The sequence below is a fragment of the Leptopilina boulardi genome, unplaced genomic scaffold (genome assembly GCF_019393585.1).
Source record: "Leptopilina boulardi isolate dan_hultmark-lab unplaced genomic scaffold, ZJU_Lbou_2.1 LbouV2_392, whole genome shotgun sequence".
NCBI classification, from domain to species: domain Eukaryota; kingdom Metazoa; phylum Arthropoda; class Insecta; order Hymenoptera; family Figitidae; genus Leptopilina; species Leptopilina boulardi.
The window spans coordinates 2,519,548-2,537,554 of record NW_026137965.1 but is presented as its reverse complement, the minus strand read 5'-3'; the positions used below and the strand labels follow the sequence as shown (position 1 = coordinate 2,537,554).

Sequence of the window (18,007 nt, the reverse complement as noted above, 5' to 3'; positions counted from 1 at the left end):
TTAGGTTATGTTTACTTTACCGACTGATTAATGTTTGTTACTTTATACAAAAAAGATAAAGTAACTGTCATGCAAATCACGACGTATATGTGTTTAGAATAATCCGTGACAGTCTCCGCCTCCCACGGTGAATGTGTATTTGAGAGTAAATAATTGTAAGAAAAATAAACAGCATAAATGACATTTGCTGTAAAGAGTGTCTAATGTAAGGACAAAAAGGATTTTTTTTTCCACCTAATTTAGTGAAATATTGGCAAAAAAAAAAAAAAGAAGATGAGCTCGATGAGCTCACCGGTGTCAGTGGGAAATGCAAATTCAACGTCAGGTGCACCAGGAATGGAAACTATTGTTGCAGTTGCACTAGGTGCATTAGCTGCCGTATTTCTTGGTGCATTATTTGTTCTTTTAGTTATTTGTCGTAGGCAACGTTGTTATTATGTGAGTTTTCAATTTTTTTATTCCTTATAATAATACATATTTCATTAATGAGTGCAATTTATTGCAGAAGCAAAAAGATTCACCAGACATGAGTTCTGATTTATTAGAAGGGGAAAATATCTCGGGTCTTACATTAGATGCATGGGAAAGTGAAGAATGGTTAGCAGGCGCTGATAGGTATAAATAATTTACAGTTCTTTTAGATTTAAAAATATTTTTCATTAATAATAATTGAAACGTTAAAAAAAAAGATGGGTTGACGATGCAACAGGATTGGCACCACCTTGCATTGCTGTTCTTCGATCTTGTCATTCTTTAGCAGCAAGTTTGACATCAATCGCTGGCACTGTTAACAGTAACACTGTTCCTCTTGAAATTGTTGATGTAAGTTATTTTTTCAATTTAGCAAAAATTTCCATTTATTAAAAAATTTATTAAAATCGGAAAACTACTAATAATCGAGATTTCGTTGGAAATTTATTCATTTGTTTACTAATTACTAAAATTTACTAAAAATTCTAATTTTTGTGGGTTTTTGGTTGACTTTTCTTTAATTTTAAAGATTTGGAAATTGGAATATTAAATTAAATTTGAATATTAAAATTGGAATATTAAATTCAATTTGGATAATAAAATATTAAAATTGGAATATTAAATTCAATTTGAATAATAAAATATTAAAATTGGAATATTAAATTAAATTTGGATATTAAAATATTAAATTAAATTTGAATATTAAAATTGGAATATTAAATTAAATTTGGATATTAAAATATTAAATTAAATTTGAATATTAAAATTGGAATATTAAATTAAATTTGGATATTAAAATATTAAATTAAATTTGAATATTAAATTCAGTTTGGATAATAAAATATTAAAATTGGAATATTAAATCAAATTTGGATATTAAAATATTAAATTAAATTTGAATATTAAATTCAGTTTGGATAATAAAATATTAAAATTGGAATATTAAATCAAATTTGGATATTAAAATATTAAAATTGGAATATTAAAATATTAAAATTAGAAATATTAAATTTAGAAATGGAATAATTTTGATTAATTGCCTCAGGTGGCAAGGCGAATTCCTCCAAGGGTAGACGATGTTGTTCGCAGTTTGTATCCACCTCTAGATGCTCGATTATTGGAGGCCAGAGTTGCGGCTCTTGTTCTTGCAGTAACACATTTGGCATTGGTGACAAAACATGGTGTTCCAAAAAGTCAAGCTCGAAAATTGGCATTCATCGATCAAGCACTTAATGACATGGATTCACATTTATTAGTTTTAAGAAATGCAGCTTTAGCGCAAGAAGCCGGTTGTACAATACCAGCTTCAACGCCAGTTTAAAAAAAAAAAAAAACTAAATATTTTTCAAAAAATGATTTTAAATCGTTTTTGCAAGATAAATAAATATATATCATTCTCATTAAATGAGAATGTAAAAATCTTCCACTAGAGATGTAAAATAGTCTAAACTAAACTTTTATAAGATAATTTTTTTACAATCAAATTGAAAAAAAAATTTCTTTAAAATAAGAAAGAAAGAAACAAATGAAGAGAACGTTTTTCCTGTGATAATTATTGTTAAAGAGATGAATAAAAAAAATGGTTAATAATGAAAAAAAAATTGTAAATATAACTTTTTAAAAAACTATTTTTGGAAAAATTTTTTAATCTTGTATTTTTATTGATTTTACATCTCTATCTCTTGAAAATCGAACAATATATAAGTATTAATCGTTTTTTAAATTATAATTACAAAAAAAAAATTTAATACAAATTTGGACAAATATAGGTTTATATACTGTAAATATACACAAGGTAATTTTTTCCAAAAATTGGTGTAATTTTTATTAATCTGAAATACACAATTCATAAATATCGGTTTGTCAATTATGCAATAAATTTTACATTTGATTAATTTGATACAATTCTAAAAGAAAAAAAAACAAATTGTTATATTTTTTGATAAAATTTTAAGAAAATGTTTTTAATAAAGAATCTCTACGAGAACTCAATTTGAAGTTGGTGAATTAATTAATGTGTCAGCATGCGTAATTATTATTAATATTATTATTATTATTATTATTCACAGTAAGCAATTGGCTTATTTTTTTTTAAACCTTACAATTTCTTTTTAATTCGCAACGTTTCTCAAAAATTAGTGAAACTTGCAATTAGATCTAATTTTTTTTTTTTTTAATACCTGTTTTATGTCAGTTAAATAAATTATCTAGATCGGATTTTGGATCTGCTTTCGCACTACACAGCAGCACGAACAAGAGATCGCTGTTGTAGAATTATTACAAACTATCGAAATCGGTACTAATTGATTAAGAACAATAAATGTGAAGAAAGAAAACCTCTGTGGTAATTGAAGGAACACTTCGGTCAAAAATTTTTTTTTATTATTTAGTGCGATTCGTTAACTCCTTTTGTCTCTTCTGATTGTCTTTTAAAATTTTTAATTTAAGATGTTCCTTGTAATCCAAAATGTTGCCCTGCCATTTTGTCACTGTTGTGTTTTCGCATACCCAAATTTCTTCAGCCACCTATTTTTATTCATTTATTATTATTATTACTTTTTACACTCGTTTTTTTTTTTAAACAGAAATGTTTTTATATTGAAAAAAGAAACTTACTTGACTAATAAGTCTGAAATCGTGAGAAACTAGAACCATTCCTCCATCGAAATCATTAATCGCGTCGGCAAGTGCATCTATAGTTTCCATGTCTAAATGATTGGTAGGTTCGTCAAAAAGAAGTAAATGCGGAACTTGCCAAGCTAGCCAAGCAAATACAACACGACAACGTTGTCCATCGGAAAGTTGACGAATCGGACAGACCTTTATAAAGGAAAATAATTTTAAAAATAAGAAAAATTATTCCTTGGGGAAAAAAAAAGATAAAATACCTGCTGACGACCAGTGAGACCGTATCGGCCAATGATTTTTCTCATCTCTTCACGCTCTTTAACATCTGGGAATGCTTTCATCATATAATCCAAAGGAGAAATATCAAGATCCAAAAGTTCATGTAAATGTTGATGATACCTGGCAATTCGCAAATGGCTGTTTTTTCTGATCATTCCCAATGATGGTACTAACTAAAATAGAAAAAAAAAAGTTGAATTAACTTATAAATAAATAAACTAATAGAATTTTAATTAACTGAACTCACATCACCGTAGAGTAATTTCAACAATGTACTTTTTCCAGCTCCATTAGGTCCAACCAAAGCAAGTCTTGTATCCAAATCAATGCCAAATTCCAAATTTTTATAAATTAATGGACTGTCATCATTATATCGAAAACTGACATTTTGAACCATAATAACGGGCGGTGGAATTGTTCCACATGATGGAAAATAAAAGTTTAAAACTTTATCGCTAACTACTTTTTCAGTTAAACCTTGAGCAACCATTTTAGCCAATGTCTTCTCTTTCGATTGAGCTTGTCTAGCCAATTTTGCCGAACCGTGACCAAATCGCGCAATATAATTCTTCATATGAGCAATTTGATCCTGTTCCCAATTATATTGTTTCGCTTGATTCTCCAATAATTCCATCCTTTTTTGAAAATAAATGAAAAAAATTAAAATATTGGCAAAAATAAATTTACAAGAAAATAAATATACAAACCTTGTTTTCATAAATGCTTCATAATTTCCACCGTAGTATTTTAATTGTTTTTTATTAAGATGAATAATATTGGTACATATTCCATTAAGAAAATCTTGTGAATGCGAAATAATGACAAGAATTCTTTTATATGTTTTTAATTCCTCTTCGAGCCATACGCAAGCATCCAAATCTAGATGATTGGTTGGCTCATCCAATAATAGTAAATGAGGCTTCACATAAAGTGCTCTGAAAATTATTTTCCCCTCAGTTGATTAATTCAATTGAAAAAAAAATTCTATTTTTATCAATAAAAATCGATTAAATTACCTTGCAAGAGCGATACGCATTCGCCAACCTCCGGAGAAATCTTTGGTTGGTGTTTTCTGCATTTTTGCAGTAAAACCTAAACCATGCAAAATATGAGCAGCTCTTGCCTCTGCTGTGTCCGCTGCCATGTCGTCTAATCTTTCATAAACATCCATTAATTGTTCCTATAAAAAAATATATAGATTTTATTAAAAAACAATTCTATTTTTCAATATTATAAGCCTTGGAATGACTTGTTTAACTTTTTTTTTCGAAAATACGTCTATTTTCGACTTATTTTAATAAGATGCGACTTTTTCGAATTTTTAACATTTCTTACAAAAATTTTTAACAAAATACGTATTTTTTTTAGTATACAATGCAGATATTCTTTATTTAAATTATTTAACAAATTTTTAACTAAAATTCTTTTCTAAATTTAATAATTTTTCAATAATTATTTAAAATTAAAAAAAAATCAGTAAATAAAATTACAAAAAATTTAAATTCAAAATCATTAGGAAATTCAATTAATTAAAAGAAAATGTAGTTTAAAAATCTGTAAAACTTATTGTCTGAAATTTTTTTGAACATTGAAACTAAAAACAATTTAAAAAATTTAAATTATGTGATAAAATCTCAATTTAAAAAACCTTGAATTTTTTTTTTTAATCGGGAAAAAAGCCGTAAAAGTTTTAAATTATCGCAAATTTTTGTGGCCTTTTGAATTATCAAAAAAATTTCAATAAAAAATCGCTTGAAATTCAATAATTTTCAAAAATCTGAATTGTAAATCTTTGAAAATTCAATTATTTTATAAAAAAAAAACATCTGAAATTATTTTTAATACTGTAAAATTTAATTATTGTCTGAAATTTAACAAAATTTTTTGAAAATCAATTATTTCTAAAAATTTCAAGTGCAACTCTTGCAAAATTCAATTATTTTCAATAATTTGAATAATTCTTTAAAAATTCAATTACTTGAAAGCATTTTGAAATTCAATTTTTGTATCCAACATCTAATAAATTATTCAGCAACATAAATCACTGAAAATTTCAATAAAAAATTACTTGAAGTTCAATTATTTTCAAAAATCTGAATTGTAAATCTTTGGAAATTCAAATAATTTAAAAAATTGTTATCTATCATTATTTAATTATTTTCAATTTTGTAATGTTTAATTATTGTCAGGAATTTAAAAAGTTTAAATTTTCAAAAAAAATTTATTTTAAATTTAAAATCTTTTGCAATTCAATTAGAAAAAAATTTAATTTAATAATCTGTAAAACTTAATTGTTCGAAATTTTTTTGACCATTAAAACTAAAAACGATGTCAAAATATTTCATTCTAATAAATTGCATAAATCAGACTTCAAAAAATTAAAAAAAAATGGAAATTAAGAATTTTTTCAGAAATTTGTCCTACTTAATCAAAATTTTGAAAATTTATCAGAATTCGATTTTCAAGAAATTAAGAAATTAGTAAAATCGATTTTTTCGACTTTTTTTTGGGGCTTTAAAGTCAATCCGAGGCCTGAAATTAATAATTACCTGCGCGTCTTGTTCTTCGCATTCGATAAGTTCCTCGGCAAGTTTTTCCAATCTTACACGTTCCTCATCGACTTCCATTACGCATTCAAGTGCAGTTTTACTACTTGCCGGCATTTCTCTTGTCAAATGGAAAATATCAATTGAATCAGGAATAGGCACTTCTCGATTTCCAAGCACCGATAATAATGTTGATTTTCCAGATCCATTGAGACCCAATAAACCATAACGTCGTCCACAATTTAACTCCAACATTGTATCCTGAAGTAATTCACAGCCATGAAACGTAATAGAAAAAGTGGAAATTTTAATATCTCGACTGCGTGGATGTGATGCCAATGAACCTGTACAAGCTCGTGCCTCAGCATTGAGTCGTGCATCCGCCTCCAACTTCAAGCAAAGTGCCTCTAAAATTCAATTACCAAAATTTATTAATTCATTTTCTAATTAATTTTCTAATTTTAATTTCAATATTAAAAAAAAAGAAAAATACCTTCAGCACTCAAAGGTATAGTACCATTGGTACCATTTTGAGTATCGCCAGGAACAGGACTTTCTTCTTTACCATTTTCATTGGTTTTACCTGAAGTCGTTGGTTTTTTACCCGTTTGTCTGGCTTTTGCAGCTTCCTTTTTCTTTTGCTGCTGCTTTTTCTTTGCGTCGGACGGCATTGTCAACTAAAATTTTTTTTACAACACCATTAAGAAAATTCCCCCAACTTGCATGATTAAACGAAATTACGTAAGATTTACAGGTTAGGAATTAAACACCACGTGTACAGTAAATAAAAAAAATAATGACATATTATTGAAAAATTTTTTTAACACTTTTCAGCGTCGTTAAATTTATCATAAGAACAAATTGTGTATGCGTGACCTCCAACTGAGAGACAAAAGATTACCGTCTTCTACACCTTTCGCGAAAAATTAACAACTCCCAAATAGTTAATCCAGCTGTCAAAAATGTTTAAATGCCAACACGTGCCAATTGATTTTCAATTGTTTTCAATTGTTCACATAAATAATTGCAAATTATTACCTTCTTTGTGCGCCAAAAAATGGAATTCGTTCGCCACACAGACACGTGCGTGACGAGAAAAGAGGAAAACGAAGCAAACGGCCACAAACGGCAAAAGCGAAGCCGTCAAATGACTTAAATGGAAAGAGAAATCGTCTAGATGTCACTAGTTTCGGTTAAAAATTCCCGCAATTAATTTTCTTTTTATCTATTTAATATACACGTCTAAATTAAAAATTCCCATTCAATTAAAAATCTTTTAATCATTAATGAATACAAAAATCTAGATAAGTTAGATAGAATTATCAAGTAAAGAACATTTTTTAGGTTAAATCACAATTTTCACTTTTTTACATTCTCCCTTTGATATTTGTGTTAAAAAATATTAAATCCTTTCGTCACTATTAGTTTTAGTTTATATTTTATCTCGTTTCTGTGTTTTATTTATTAATATTTGTCAATAATAATGAACAAGTAGATTATTTTAAATCAGCGCGCTAAAAAAAAAATGGCTGTCGAAATTCCTAACCAATCAGAAAACTTGTCCATAATTAAATATCGAATTATCGAACTGATTGACAAGTGTGTACAACTTCACTTATTAGTAATGTTTTCATAAAATCCCACGTGAATATTTATTTATTTGTAATAAATGTAAGTTTTTAATTAAAGCAACTAACATTATCTAAATAATAAAGAAATATAACTTTTTCTATATTTTACTTTTAATTATGAATTACTTATTCGTGAAAAAATATTCTTAGTACAATTTTTAGGTTATATTTTAGCCTTTAATTTTTCCTATATCAAATTTGACATAAATTCGAAAAATATTAACAAATTCGATTTGTAAATATCAAATTGAAAATTTTGATTCTTAAAAATCAAATTTATAATTATATAAATATTAAAAATTAATTGGTCTTTGACTGTTGGATTTGTTGAATAAATGAAATAAATAAAAAGCATGCATTTTAGATTAAAAATAGAAATTTCTTTAACAAATTTAATCTTGTTTTTAATTAGATGAAGACGATTGCTGAATATTTGGCTCCATCGACAAATAAAAAATGGTACGAGGAATATCCAAAAACACAAAAACCATGTACTCACACAAAATCGGAAATCACAGTAATGGATTTAAAAGCCGATGGAAAAAGGCTTCTTGAAGCAGAAACAAATGCTTATCAATTGAAACAATCAAAATCACGAAATTCAGAATATGATTGGCTTAAAACTGCACTATCACAAGGAACAAGTTCTGATAAAATTGCAGCAAGTATTGTTCTATTCCAAAATAGTCCAAAACATAATTTATCACGTTTAACAAATCTTATTAATCAAGTAAAAGCATCGAAACAAAATCAATGCAACACAATTATCACAGCACTTCGCGATCTTTTTCTCACTGATTTATTACATCCCACATATAAATTAATGAAATTTGAAGAACAAAATTTAGATAAACTCGACAATATTGATATTTCAAATAAACATGAGAAAGGTGTGCCATTTATGTCTAAAAATAAATTACTTGCACATTGGTATTATGAAGATCAATTAAAGGAAATATATGAGAAATTTATTATTTCACTATCACAAATTGCATCAAATACAGTTGATTCAAATCGTGAAAAAGCTGTTTCAGTTATGAATGATCTTTTAATGGGTAATTCAGAACAAGAACACAAATTACTTGATTTTCTTGTGAATAAAATTGGTGATCCTAGTAATAAAGTTGCGTCAAAGGTGATTTTTTGTTTGAATAAATTACTTTATGAACATTCAAATATGAAAGTTGTTGTACTTCGCGAAGTGGAGAAACTTTTATTTCGTAATAATGTTTCATCAAGAGCACAATATTATGGAATTTGTCTGCTGACACAATTTGTTTTGGATCGCAATGATGTTGAAACGGCAAATAATTTAATTGACGTATATTTTTCATTTTTCAAAGCAAGTCTCAAGAAAGGTGAACCCGATAGTCGAATGATGGCTGCAATTTTAACGGGTGTCAATCGTGCTTATCGTTTTTCTAAAGTTGAATCAGAAAAACTCAATGATCACATTGATTCTCTTTATAAAGTTGTACATGTTGGTTCATTTAATGTTTCATTGAATGCACTCAGCCTTTTATTTCAAGTAAGCAAAAAAAAAAAAATAATAATAGATTTTATAAATTAATCATTCTTCTTTTACAGGTCTTGGATTATACGATTTTTTCCCATTTTTTTTTCGAAAATACGCCTTTTTCAACTAAGATGTGACATTTTTACATTTTTTACAAAATTTTTAAACAAAATACGTATTTTTTAGTATCTAATGCAGATCTTCTTCAGATCTTGTTTATTTTAATTATTTAACAAATTTTTAACTAAAATTCTTCTCTAAATTAATTATTTTCAATAATTTTTAGGAAATTCTTCACAAATTCAATTATAATAACTATTTTTCAATTAAAAATTTTATGAAATTCAATAGATATTTAAAATTTTTACAAAATCAAATAAAATTACATGGTTTTTACTGAACCTTGAAATCGGAGAAACGACGCGAATTTAGTTACGCCTTGAAAAAGCCCTGAATTCGCCTTCAATTATCAATTATCAATTGAACATTGAAATTTTTTTTTTAAATTCGTATTTTAATTTTCTTTTAAATTGAAATTTATCATAAGTTTTCCTAAATTTTTGGTCTACCTCAAAGTTAAACGTTTCTTGAAGAAATAAATATTTGTGAAAACAAATTTTATAACTGATTGATTAAAAAAATACGAATTCTTAAAATTAAAAATTGTGCTAAATAGTACTAAAAAAAAACTAAAAATTCTTATCTCTCCGTTAAATTTTTCTAAATATATTTTCTATTTCCTAAAATAATTAATAACTTCTGATTTGAAATGAGGTAGAACAAATTTTTAACTTTTATAATTTTCAAATTAGAATTTTGATACCTAAAGTAAAAAATTTTCCACATTATTTTGCTGAATAACATTTATCCAAAAAATTATTATATCATGTATTTTGATAATTTGCAATCTTTAAAATCTTTTCCAATATTTGATTTTGAAATTTTTGGTAAAATTTTGATTTATTCTGTAACTATTTTTTTTATAACTATAACTCTTCTGAAATTCAATTATTTTTTTTTAATGGTGTTTGTAATATTCTTAGAAAATTCAATTATCTAAAAACTTTTAAGTTCAATTTTTGTCTGTAATTTATAATAAATTCTATAGCAACAGAAATCACTGAAAATTTCAATAAAAAATCGCTTAAAGATCAATAATTTTCAAAAATTTGAATTGTATATCTTCGAAAATTCAATTATTTTTATAAAAAATTATCTTAAAGTATTTGATAAATTATTTTTCATTTTGTAAAATTTAATTATTGTCTGAAATTTGATAAAATCTTTTGAAATTCAATTATTTCTAAAAATTTCAACTGTAACTCTTCCAAAATTCAATTATTATTGATAGTTTTTCTTTTTAAATTTAATTATTTAAAAAAGTTTACAATTATAACTCTAAAATTGAATTGTCAGAAATTTAAAAAGAAACTACAGCAGTTTAAATTTACAAAAAAATTTATTTTAAATTTAAAATCTTCTGCAACTCAATTATTTAAAAATCTGTAAAACAGAAAACTTTAAGAATTTTTTTTAGAAATTTGTCTTACTTGAATTAAAATTTTGAAAATTTGTCTTACTTCAATTCTGAAATATTCAAAATAAATTTTTTTTGATATTCTTGTAGAATTATTCTTATTAAAAAATTAACAAAATTAATTTAATAATCTAATAACATTAGTTCTTTTAAGTAAAATATTTATTAACTAATTTTTATTTGAAATAAAAAATTCAAGTAAAACCACTTTTTTCCGCTTTAAAGTCGTTCCGAGGCCTGCTTTTATAATAAAAATATTAAATTTCAATTTATTTTCAGGTAGTTGGAAAAAACGAAAAACAATTGAATAGATTTTATTCCGCCTTTTATAAAAAATTATTAGATCCACAAATTGGTATTGGAAATAAACGTGCGATTTTTTTGAATTTATTATATCGTGTGTTAAAAAATGATCACAGTGTAATTCGTTTAAAGGCATTTTTAAAAAGAATATTTCAAATTATCCTTTATTATCCAGCAAATATGGCATGTGCAACACTCTATGTTGTTTCACAAGTTTTAAAAACAAAGAAAGATCCAATTTTCTCAATTGAATCGGAAATTAAAAATGAAAAAGAATCAAATGATGAGAAAAAAGAAGAAAATAATGAAGATACAAATTCAGAATGCAGTGAAACAAATAATGATGAATTGGAAAAAAATAATATTGTAATATCAAATGTTATTACAGACGATACGAAAGTTATTGTAAAAAATAATGACACTGAAATTAAAGAAGAAATAACAATAAAAGAAGAATTTGATCCAGATAAAGAATATAATCCATTTTGTCGTAATCCATTAGGTTCCGGTGCAAATAATACATTTTACTATGAACTTTTTGCACTTGTAAATCATTTTCATCCGAGTGTGGCACTTTTTGCGAGTAATATAAAAGAAGGTAAAGTAGTTCTTATTTTATAAATGTAAATAATATAGAAAAATAATTTTAAATTTGTCTTTTAGGAAAAATTATTGATTATTCTGGTGATCCATTGGAGGATTTGAATTTAATTCGATTTTTGGATCGTTATGTTTTTAAGAATCCAAAAAAATTGGAAAATAAAAAAGTAACGAGAAAAGGTGATCCACTTGCACAACGTGCTGGTTATACTCCTCAAGGTTTGCGATCAGTACCTGTTGATAGTGAGGCGTATTTAAATGAAAACGAAGATCGTATTCCAGTTGATGAACTCTTTCTTTATCAATTTTTAAAGAAGAAAAAAGATTTTATATCAAAATCCACCGACGACGACGATGAAGATAACGAAAGTGTTAATAGTGAAGAATTTAACGCCATGTTAGATGGACTTGCAGAAAATGAAAATCTAGACGATTTAGATATTGCCGGTGATATTGTTCCGAGGAAAAGTAAAAAGAAAGGTAATTTCAAAAATAAGCTTTTTTTTTAAATTTTTGTTTAACATTAATTTTGTATTTAATCAAATTTTTTAGATAAAGATGACGAGGACGAGGAAGAAAGTGAAAACGACGAAAGCGATGAGGATTTGGAAGATTTCGATGAGAATGAAAATTTCAGTGATAATTTGGAAGATGAAGAAATGGAGGATATGAGTGACGATATGGAAAATATGGACGATGATTACAGTGATATTGATTTTGACGATGAGAATAGTGACGAAGATACACTTCGCGAGGAACTTTCATTAATGAAAAACAAAAAAAATTCAAAAGAATCAAATGAAAATGTTTTTATGTCAGCTGAGAAATTTGCTGAAATGATGGAGGAACAAGGATATTCTAAATCGAAACACGGAGGAAGTAATTCAATGAATGCAAAGGACGGTGCCGGTGTTAAACAATTAAAATGGGAAGCAAAGAAAAATCAACGATCTCATTTTGGTAATAAGAAAGGAAAGAGAAAAAATAAATTTACAAATAACAAAAAAAGTGTAAAAAAACAAAAGAGGTAGGATATTTTTCTAAAAATCAATTTTTTCCTATTGTACATTAAAAATTAATTCTTTAACTTAAGAATGAAGGTAATAATAAACAAAATTTATTATAGAACTAGTATTACTTTATTACATATTAGAATAAGAAAAATAAATGACAATATTAAAATATATAATAGTAAATTTGTGAAATGAAAAAAAAAAAAAACGCATCCGATTAACTATATTATGGAAACTATCATTTAATATCAATATGTTTTCAAATTTACAATATTATACTTGAAACTTGAAACAAAGTGTGAACCAAGTGCACATTTTTTAAAAAATTCTTTAGAAATAAAGAAGAGCATTTTCAAAGCCCTTACGATCTGATTCTCGAGTTTAACTGGCGAATGTTCTTTTAAACTGATTTCTTTTTTGGTCTCGAAAATTAAATTGCATTAACAATGCAATCCACTAAATATAACTTAAAATCAAATTTTTCCCACTATAATAATTTGGATCAATAATTCTTTTTTCGCCGTCAAACATTTAAAAATCGATCACAGTTTAGATAATTCTTAATATTATTATTAAACCAAAAGTTGTTAATGTAATACAAAAAAAAAAAACATTCACAAAAGCACAACATAGTAATACCATTCAACCACTTTTCTTTTCAAGGGGAAAAAACAAATTGGATAATTTTTTTGTGAATCGGTGTAAGTAAACCAAAAAGATAAATTAATTAAGAAAAACAATATTTTATTTAAAAAATATAATTATATATGCAAAAAAAAAAAATGGTTAAATGACGAATACAACTGAAATGTCATGATTTTGTGTCTTTTCATTGAAAAAAAAAAAGAGGAAAAAAAAAGAAGAAAAGTTATTACATTCAGTTTTTGCTCTTAACATGATTTTCAAAGAGTTGCATTTGAAATAATGCTGTTTTTTTAATTTTTGTTTTTTTTTTTAAATTATTGAAGAAAAAAAATGCTACTCTGGATCGGGTTTCGTCGAACCTTCTTCGTCATGTGCTGGACTATGCCATGTCAACCTTTCCTCGTAAAATTTAATCACAATCTGTGGGCAACGTACATTTGCTTCTTTAGCAGGGACCAAATCAGCATCATCGGTTCCTTTCCATTTCATTAAAAACATAAGTTCACCACTTGAGTCAGTAGCGCCAATAATGCGTTCCGGGTCTAAGTTTCTGTCGAATCCTGAAAAAAAAAGAAAGAAAAATTCCATTTAATAAAAAATTATTAGGTTGTACAAATAAATTTATTTATTTTTTTTTTATTTGATAGTTTATTACCTTCGGCTTTCTTTTCTTCTGGGGCTTTCTTTTTAGCTTGAGTCGGAGTGGGAGTTGAGGAACTCTTTCTTTTTTTGTCCTTATCTTCATGTCGTTTGCCAGAAGGTACGGCTTCTCTTTTTTTACGTTGTTCCTCAAATTGAGCAATTAAATCTGGACAATCAAGATTTTCCTCTGGCTCCCATGTATTCTCATCATTTGAATAGCCCTTCCATTTAAGGAAATATTCCACCTGAAAAATAACAAATTTAATAACATAATTTTCAAAAAAAAAAAAAAATTAATTCAAAAATTAAATTTTTCCATTTTTACCTTTCCTTTGACAACTCGTCTGTCCAGAACTTTTTCCACACTGAATTCCTCTTCAGTTTCAGGTTCAGTAACCGGTGAATCCTTAGCCTTGCTCATTTTGTTGTTTTATTTATTCTATAAAATAAATATATCAAATAAAATATTTCAAGAATTTAATAATTGTAGAATTTTTATTTATTAAACCTTCTTAATTTTAATATCAAAATAATTTGAATCAAACATCTATAACGGGAAATAAGAAACATAACCTAAAAATTACTTTACAAAATATTGCCAAATATCTAAATTTAACGAGGCAATAATTTTTTTTCTACTCACTATTGAGATAATAAAATTAGTCATTTGCCTTTTACATTTGTAAGAATGCGTTTTACAATACCACGCAGGTGCCAAAAATTGTGTAGAAAAAAAAATAAATTGTAAATGAATATCAACATTCTCAAATAACAAAACTAAAAGTAAAAAGTAATACTAATTATTACAAAGAAAAATATCACCAATTGTCCTTTGACATGAATAGAAAATTACCATATAAACCTTAAATCATATCAAAATTGGAAAAACCTATTAAAGCATTTTTGTTTAATGTCGTGTTTGACAATGGACCACAAGGAAGCTGACAATTATACCTCTATTTTCATTAAATAAAAAAAAGTCAAAATTAGACGTATAATTATTTAAATGCAATGTATTGTAAATTACTATTGTCACATTGAAGGAAACAAAGAATATTGTACTATTTAATGAATAACAGAAACACAAGTGCCGAAAATAGCAAAATGGCGGTAAAGAGGCCGGGTAACGAAGTGCGAACAAGTATTGTGAAAAATAGTATAAAGTTAAATAAAATTTATAAATTCTTATCTTAAAAGTATAAAGTCAATATAGAAAAATTTTAGAAAGAAAAATTGTATTAAAATTTGAATAGAAAACACAAAATATCTTACTTTTTTGACCCTCGTAAACGATGCGACGTGCGTGCCTTGGCGTCTTGTTCCTGCTTGCTATCACTTTACCGCGAAAACTAACGCAGGTTATCCAATTGTTAAAAAATTAATTTTTTTTAATTCATTTATATTTTATGAAAAAAACAATTATTTTCTCACAAATACGATTCAGTATAAGACTTTTAAGTAAATAAACTTAATCTTATTAATTAATCTTATTTTTTCTATAAATTAACATTTAATTATGAAATAAATGGAAAAATTTATTTTTTTTCACTTTTTATCACCATCTTGTAAAAAATACTTATTTCTAATTGGCTAATACATTTCTTGTCCATTCACGAAATTTAAATTAATTAAAATTGTTTAATGAAAAAAAAGACAGGTAAATAATTTATGTATTATAATAATTAATTTTATTTATTAAATAAAAAACTAAGCTTTAAAAAAAAAAAATTTTTTTTATACTAGATATTTAATAAATAATATTTTTAGAAGTAATTCACTTAGAGAACAGTTAAAAAAATGTATGTAAAATATTACAAATAAATCGCAAATGATAATTTTAGTTTATACTTTTTTAATAATTTTATTTTGTGAGTAAAAACCGTTTTTATTTTCAAAAGATCAATCTTCAATCTGATTGGCTTGATGAGAGTAATTTACAATGTGGACAACTTTTACGTGCACTGTGTATTGGACTTTAAAACATAAAGGCCAGCGCAAAATGACTTCGGAAAACTTGTCATTCGTGATTGTGACCGTGAAGCGTGAGTTAGAAAAGGACACAATTACATGTAGTTTTGATCAGAAACATTAAAACGAAAACCTTTGTAAAATACACATTTTGGCGCAAACTCCTGAACCACTCTGAAGTTCTGGGAAGTGAAACTTGGGGGAATGCGGTGTTTATCTGGTGAAGAAGATTTTCGTATTTTTTTTCGAAAACTATATAAAAAAAGATCATTGGCAGTTTTGAATGATTAGTGTACTTGCAAATCATAAGAACAATTGTTTGATAATCTGATTATGCTAAATTTCGTGAGGTTGTTGAACGTTAAATTGATATATTGCAATCACATGGGGTCGTCGGCCAGTTTTAACGATCAATAACATTAGAAAAATGAATTAGTGAATTGCACAAAGATCATTCATTCATTGAAAATCATGGTCATTGAAGACCAGGAGAATTTGCTGTCCGGAGCTGACAATTATGTACAAAACTTTTATAGTTTGTTCAAAGTTGAAGCACAGAGGTAAGTGAAATTATAACCTCTTTTCTGTCCTTTATTTACCTGTCATTATTATTATCTAGTTTAGATCATTTATCACTAATTTCTTTGAAATTATCCGCCAATGGATATAATTGACTGTTTACATATTGTATGTTATAAAATTTTTATTTTCTTCTATAACGATTAAAGTTTCAGAAGCCTTATAAATTGAAAAATAACCTCAATCTTCTGTCATATACAATTATTGCGTCAAGAATTTTAGATTAATAAAATTTAAACATTTCTTAATTTTTTTTTTATTTAAAAATTTTAGAAATTTCTTTTTTTTATATTGTTTTATTTCTTTATAATAAACTCTTGTTCAGTAAATAGTAAATGTTGAATTACTTTTTTTTGGAGAAGGAAGATAAAATTGTTTATTAAAAAACTACTAATTTGAAATGCTTCAATTTTTTAATTAATTTTAGGTTAAAAAATGAATGGAAAAAATATAAGAAGAGCAAATCGAGCAGTAAGAAAGAAAAGAAAAAAGTATGTGCAAATATTTTTTTTATAAATAAAATTCTATGATTATAAGAATTATATATAAAATTAATTTCACGATAATTTTAGATCGATGCAAGTGGTGAATGTTGTTACAATAGTCCACCGGGAATAGAAGTCCTAAGTAATGCATCATCATTTGCTGTTTTTGTTGCTGTGAGAAATTCCATTTTGGAAAAACATAATCACATTGCTAGTGAATTAAATCCAACATCAAATTGCACATCTTCACCTCCTCCCGAATTCAGTGACACAATTGACAGTGACAGTGATGACGAAGATAAAATTTCGTCCACCCAAAGCTTACCAAAGGTATAAAAAAAAATACAATAATTTCTAAATCTAATTCAATTAAAATTAAAAAGAAAATAATAGAAAGAAAATTTTGTTCAATTTTTAAGAAAATAAATTTATATATTTCATTTGCAGATCGTTGGTATTGGTTTAAGAAGTGTTTTTACTTTAGTGAGAGAAAGTCGAACTATTGAACCAATATTTTGCAATAAAGCGCTGGGCGCTCTATTAGATATTTTACAAGGACAACTTCCAGAAGGATTAAAAGGCGAACCGGATGATATTGTGGGTATGTAAATATCATTTTTTTCCACCCTTGAAAAGAACGAATAATAAATTATTAGCATAATTATATTTTTTTAATATAAAAAAAATATTTTATTGATAATAAAATACTTCAGTTTTTAATATTTCTACTTTTTGTTATTCTCTTAATATTTTTCTTAACTTTTCTTCTTTTCTGAGAATTAAATTTTTAAGTGATATTTTAATTGTATTTTATGCAATTTTAATTAATATTAATTGAAGACAATATTATTTTTCACAAATGTAAAATATAGTTTTGTAAAAATATCATTTAATCGAGAAATTCCGTTATTAAATTTACCTGCATTTATTTGATTATGTTTGGAAAATTCGAATTTCTAGAATTCTAAGAATTCTAAGTCCTGGAATTTTAATTATTGTTCTTGAAATTTTTATGTTTTCAATAATTTGGTTCAAAAAAAGCGCCAATCAAATATACTTACATTAGTTAAATTTATTTTATTATTCCTTAAAGAGTATCACAATTTAGCTACATTTTATTTATTATTTTTTTTAAATAAATGATCCGTTGTTTCCTATAATTAA

The 18,007-nt window shown here is 25.8% G+C and overlaps 5 protein-coding genes across 6 annotated transcripts in view; 3 read left to right on the top strand and 2 right to left on the bottom strand.

Annotated features, from left to right (window-relative positions):
• Positions 1–97: 97 nt before the first annotated feature.
• LOC127288550 (transmembrane protein 98-like) lies at positions 98–2,644 on the top strand. The gene is made up of 4 exons (XM_051316065.1): positions 98–438; positions 506–615; positions 690–822; positions 1,517–2,644. The coding sequence occupies exons 1-4, from the start codon at positions 274–276 to the stop codon at positions 1,790–1,792; spliced, it is 684 nt and encodes a 227-aa protein (XP_051172022.1). The 5' UTR covers positions 98–273; the 3' UTR covers positions 1,793–2,644.
• LOC127288539 (ATP-binding cassette sub-family F member 2) lies at positions 2,268–7,127 on the bottom strand. Its single transcript, XM_051316046.1, has 9 exons — positions 6,963–7,127; positions 6,418–6,601; positions 5,928–6,331; positions 4,395–4,558; positions 4,086–4,313; positions 3,626–4,013; positions 3,360–3,551; positions 3,088–3,291; positions 2,268–2,997 (listed from the first exon to the last, which is right to left on the bottom strand). Exons 2-9 carry the CDS (start codon positions 6,593–6,595, stop codon positions 2,854–2,856), a joined length of 1,902 nt encoding a protein of 633 aa, XP_051172003.1. The 5' UTR covers positions 6,596–6,601; positions 6,963–7,127; the 3' UTR covers positions 2,268–2,853.
• Positions 7,128–7,512: 385 nt separating this feature from the next.
• On the top strand, positions 7,513–13,474 carry LOC127288537 (CCAAT/enhancer-binding protein zeta-like). Its single transcript, XM_051316044.1, has 5 exons — positions 7,513–7,595; positions 7,968–9,083; positions 10,888–11,509; positions 11,575–11,991; positions 12,064–13,474. Exons 2-5 carry the CDS (start codon positions 7,968–7,970, stop codon positions 12,540–12,542), a joined length of 2,634 nt encoding a protein of 877 aa, XP_051172001.1. The 5' UTR covers positions 7,513–7,595; the 3' UTR covers positions 12,543–13,474.
• LOC127288551 (chromobox protein homolog 1-like) lies at positions 13,248–15,246 on the bottom strand. The gene is made up of 4 exons (XM_051316066.1): positions 15,084–15,246; positions 14,137–14,250; positions 13,825–14,056; positions 13,248–13,729 (listed from the first exon to the last, which is right to left on the bottom strand). Exons 2-4 carry the CDS (start codon positions 14,230–14,232, stop codon positions 13,503–13,505), a joined length of 555 nt encoding a protein of 184 aa, XP_051172023.1. The 5' UTR covers positions 14,233–14,250; positions 15,084–15,246; the 3' UTR covers positions 13,248–13,502.
• A 621-nt stretch (positions 15,247–15,867) lies between these two features.
• The window catches only part of LOC127288535 (E3 ubiquitin-protein ligase MYCBP2), a 364,776-nt gene continuing 362,636 nt past the window's right edge, over positions 15,868–18,007 (top strand). The window contains exons 1-4 of one of the 2 annotated variants that reach the window (XM_051316040.1): positions 15,868–16,339; positions 16,786–16,849; positions 16,931–17,173; positions 17,291–17,444. In XM_051316040.1, the coding sequence (XP_051171997.1) occupies positions 16,251–16,339; positions 16,786–16,849; positions 16,931–17,173; positions 17,291–17,444 (550 nt within the window). In that variant the 5' untranslated portion in view covers positions 15,868–16,250. The remainder of the gene's footprint in view (positions 16,340–16,785; positions 16,850–16,930; positions 17,174–17,290; positions 17,445–18,007) is intronic. The other variant, XM_051316042.1, reaches the window with a different exon arrangement.

What these genes read in the sequence shown, in the direction of transcription:
- LOC127288550 (XM_051316065.1), top strand. Translation starts at nt 274, where the DNA reads ATGAGCTCGATGAGCTCACCGGTGTCAGTGGGAAATGCAAATTCAACG. An exon ending in GTAGGCAACGTTGTTATTAT is followed by an intron (nt 439 to 505) that starts GTGAGTTTTCAA and finishes AATTTATTGCAG; the next exon opens with AAGCAAAAAGATTCACCAGA. An exon ending in TTCCTCTTGAAATTGTTGAT is followed by an intron (nt 823 to 1,516) that starts GTAAGTTATTTT and finishes TAATTGCCTCAG; the next exon opens with GTGGCAAGGCGAATTCCTCC.
- LOC127288539 (XM_051316046.1), bottom strand. Translation starts at nt 6,595, where the DNA reads ATGCCGTCCGACGCAAAGAAAAAGCAGCAGCAAAAGAAAAAGGAAGCT. An exon ending in TGAAATTACTCTACGGTGAT is followed by an intron (nt 3,552 to 3,625) that starts GTGAGTTCAGTT and finishes TTTCTATTTTAG; the next exon opens with TTAGTACCATCATTGGGAAT. An exon ending in GTCTCACTGGTCGTCAGCAG is followed by an intron (nt 3,292 to 3,359) that starts GTATTTTATCTT and finishes TCCTTTATAAAG; the next exon opens with GTCTGTCCGATTCGTCAACT.
- LOC127288537 (XM_051316044.1), top strand. Translation starts at nt 7,968, where the DNA reads ATGAAGACGATTGCTGAATATTTGGCTCCATCGACAAATAAAAAATGG. An exon ending in CACTCAGCCTTTTATTTCAA is followed by an intron (nt 9,084 to 10,887) that starts GTAAGCAAAAAA and finishes ATTTATTTTCAG; the next exon opens with GTAGTTGGAAAAAACGAAAA. An exon ending in TGCGAGTAATATAAAAGAAG is followed by an intron (nt 11,510 to 11,574) that starts GTAAAGTAGTTC and finishes TTTGTCTTTTAG; the next exon opens with GAAAAATTATTGATTATTCT.
- LOC127288551 (XM_051316066.1), bottom strand. Translation starts at nt 14,232, where the DNA reads ATGAGCAAGGCTAAGGATTCACCGGTTACTGAACCTGAAACTGAAGAG. An exon ending in GACGAGTTGTCAAAGGAAAG is followed by an intron (nt 14,057 to 14,136) that starts GTAAAAATGGAA and finishes GTTATTTTTCAG; the next exon opens with GTGGAATATTTCCTTAAATG. An exon ending in AGAAGAAAAGAAAGCCGAAG is followed by an intron (nt 13,730 to 13,824) that starts GTAATAAACTAT and finishes TTTTTTTTTCAG; the next exon opens with GATTCGACAGAAACTTAGAC.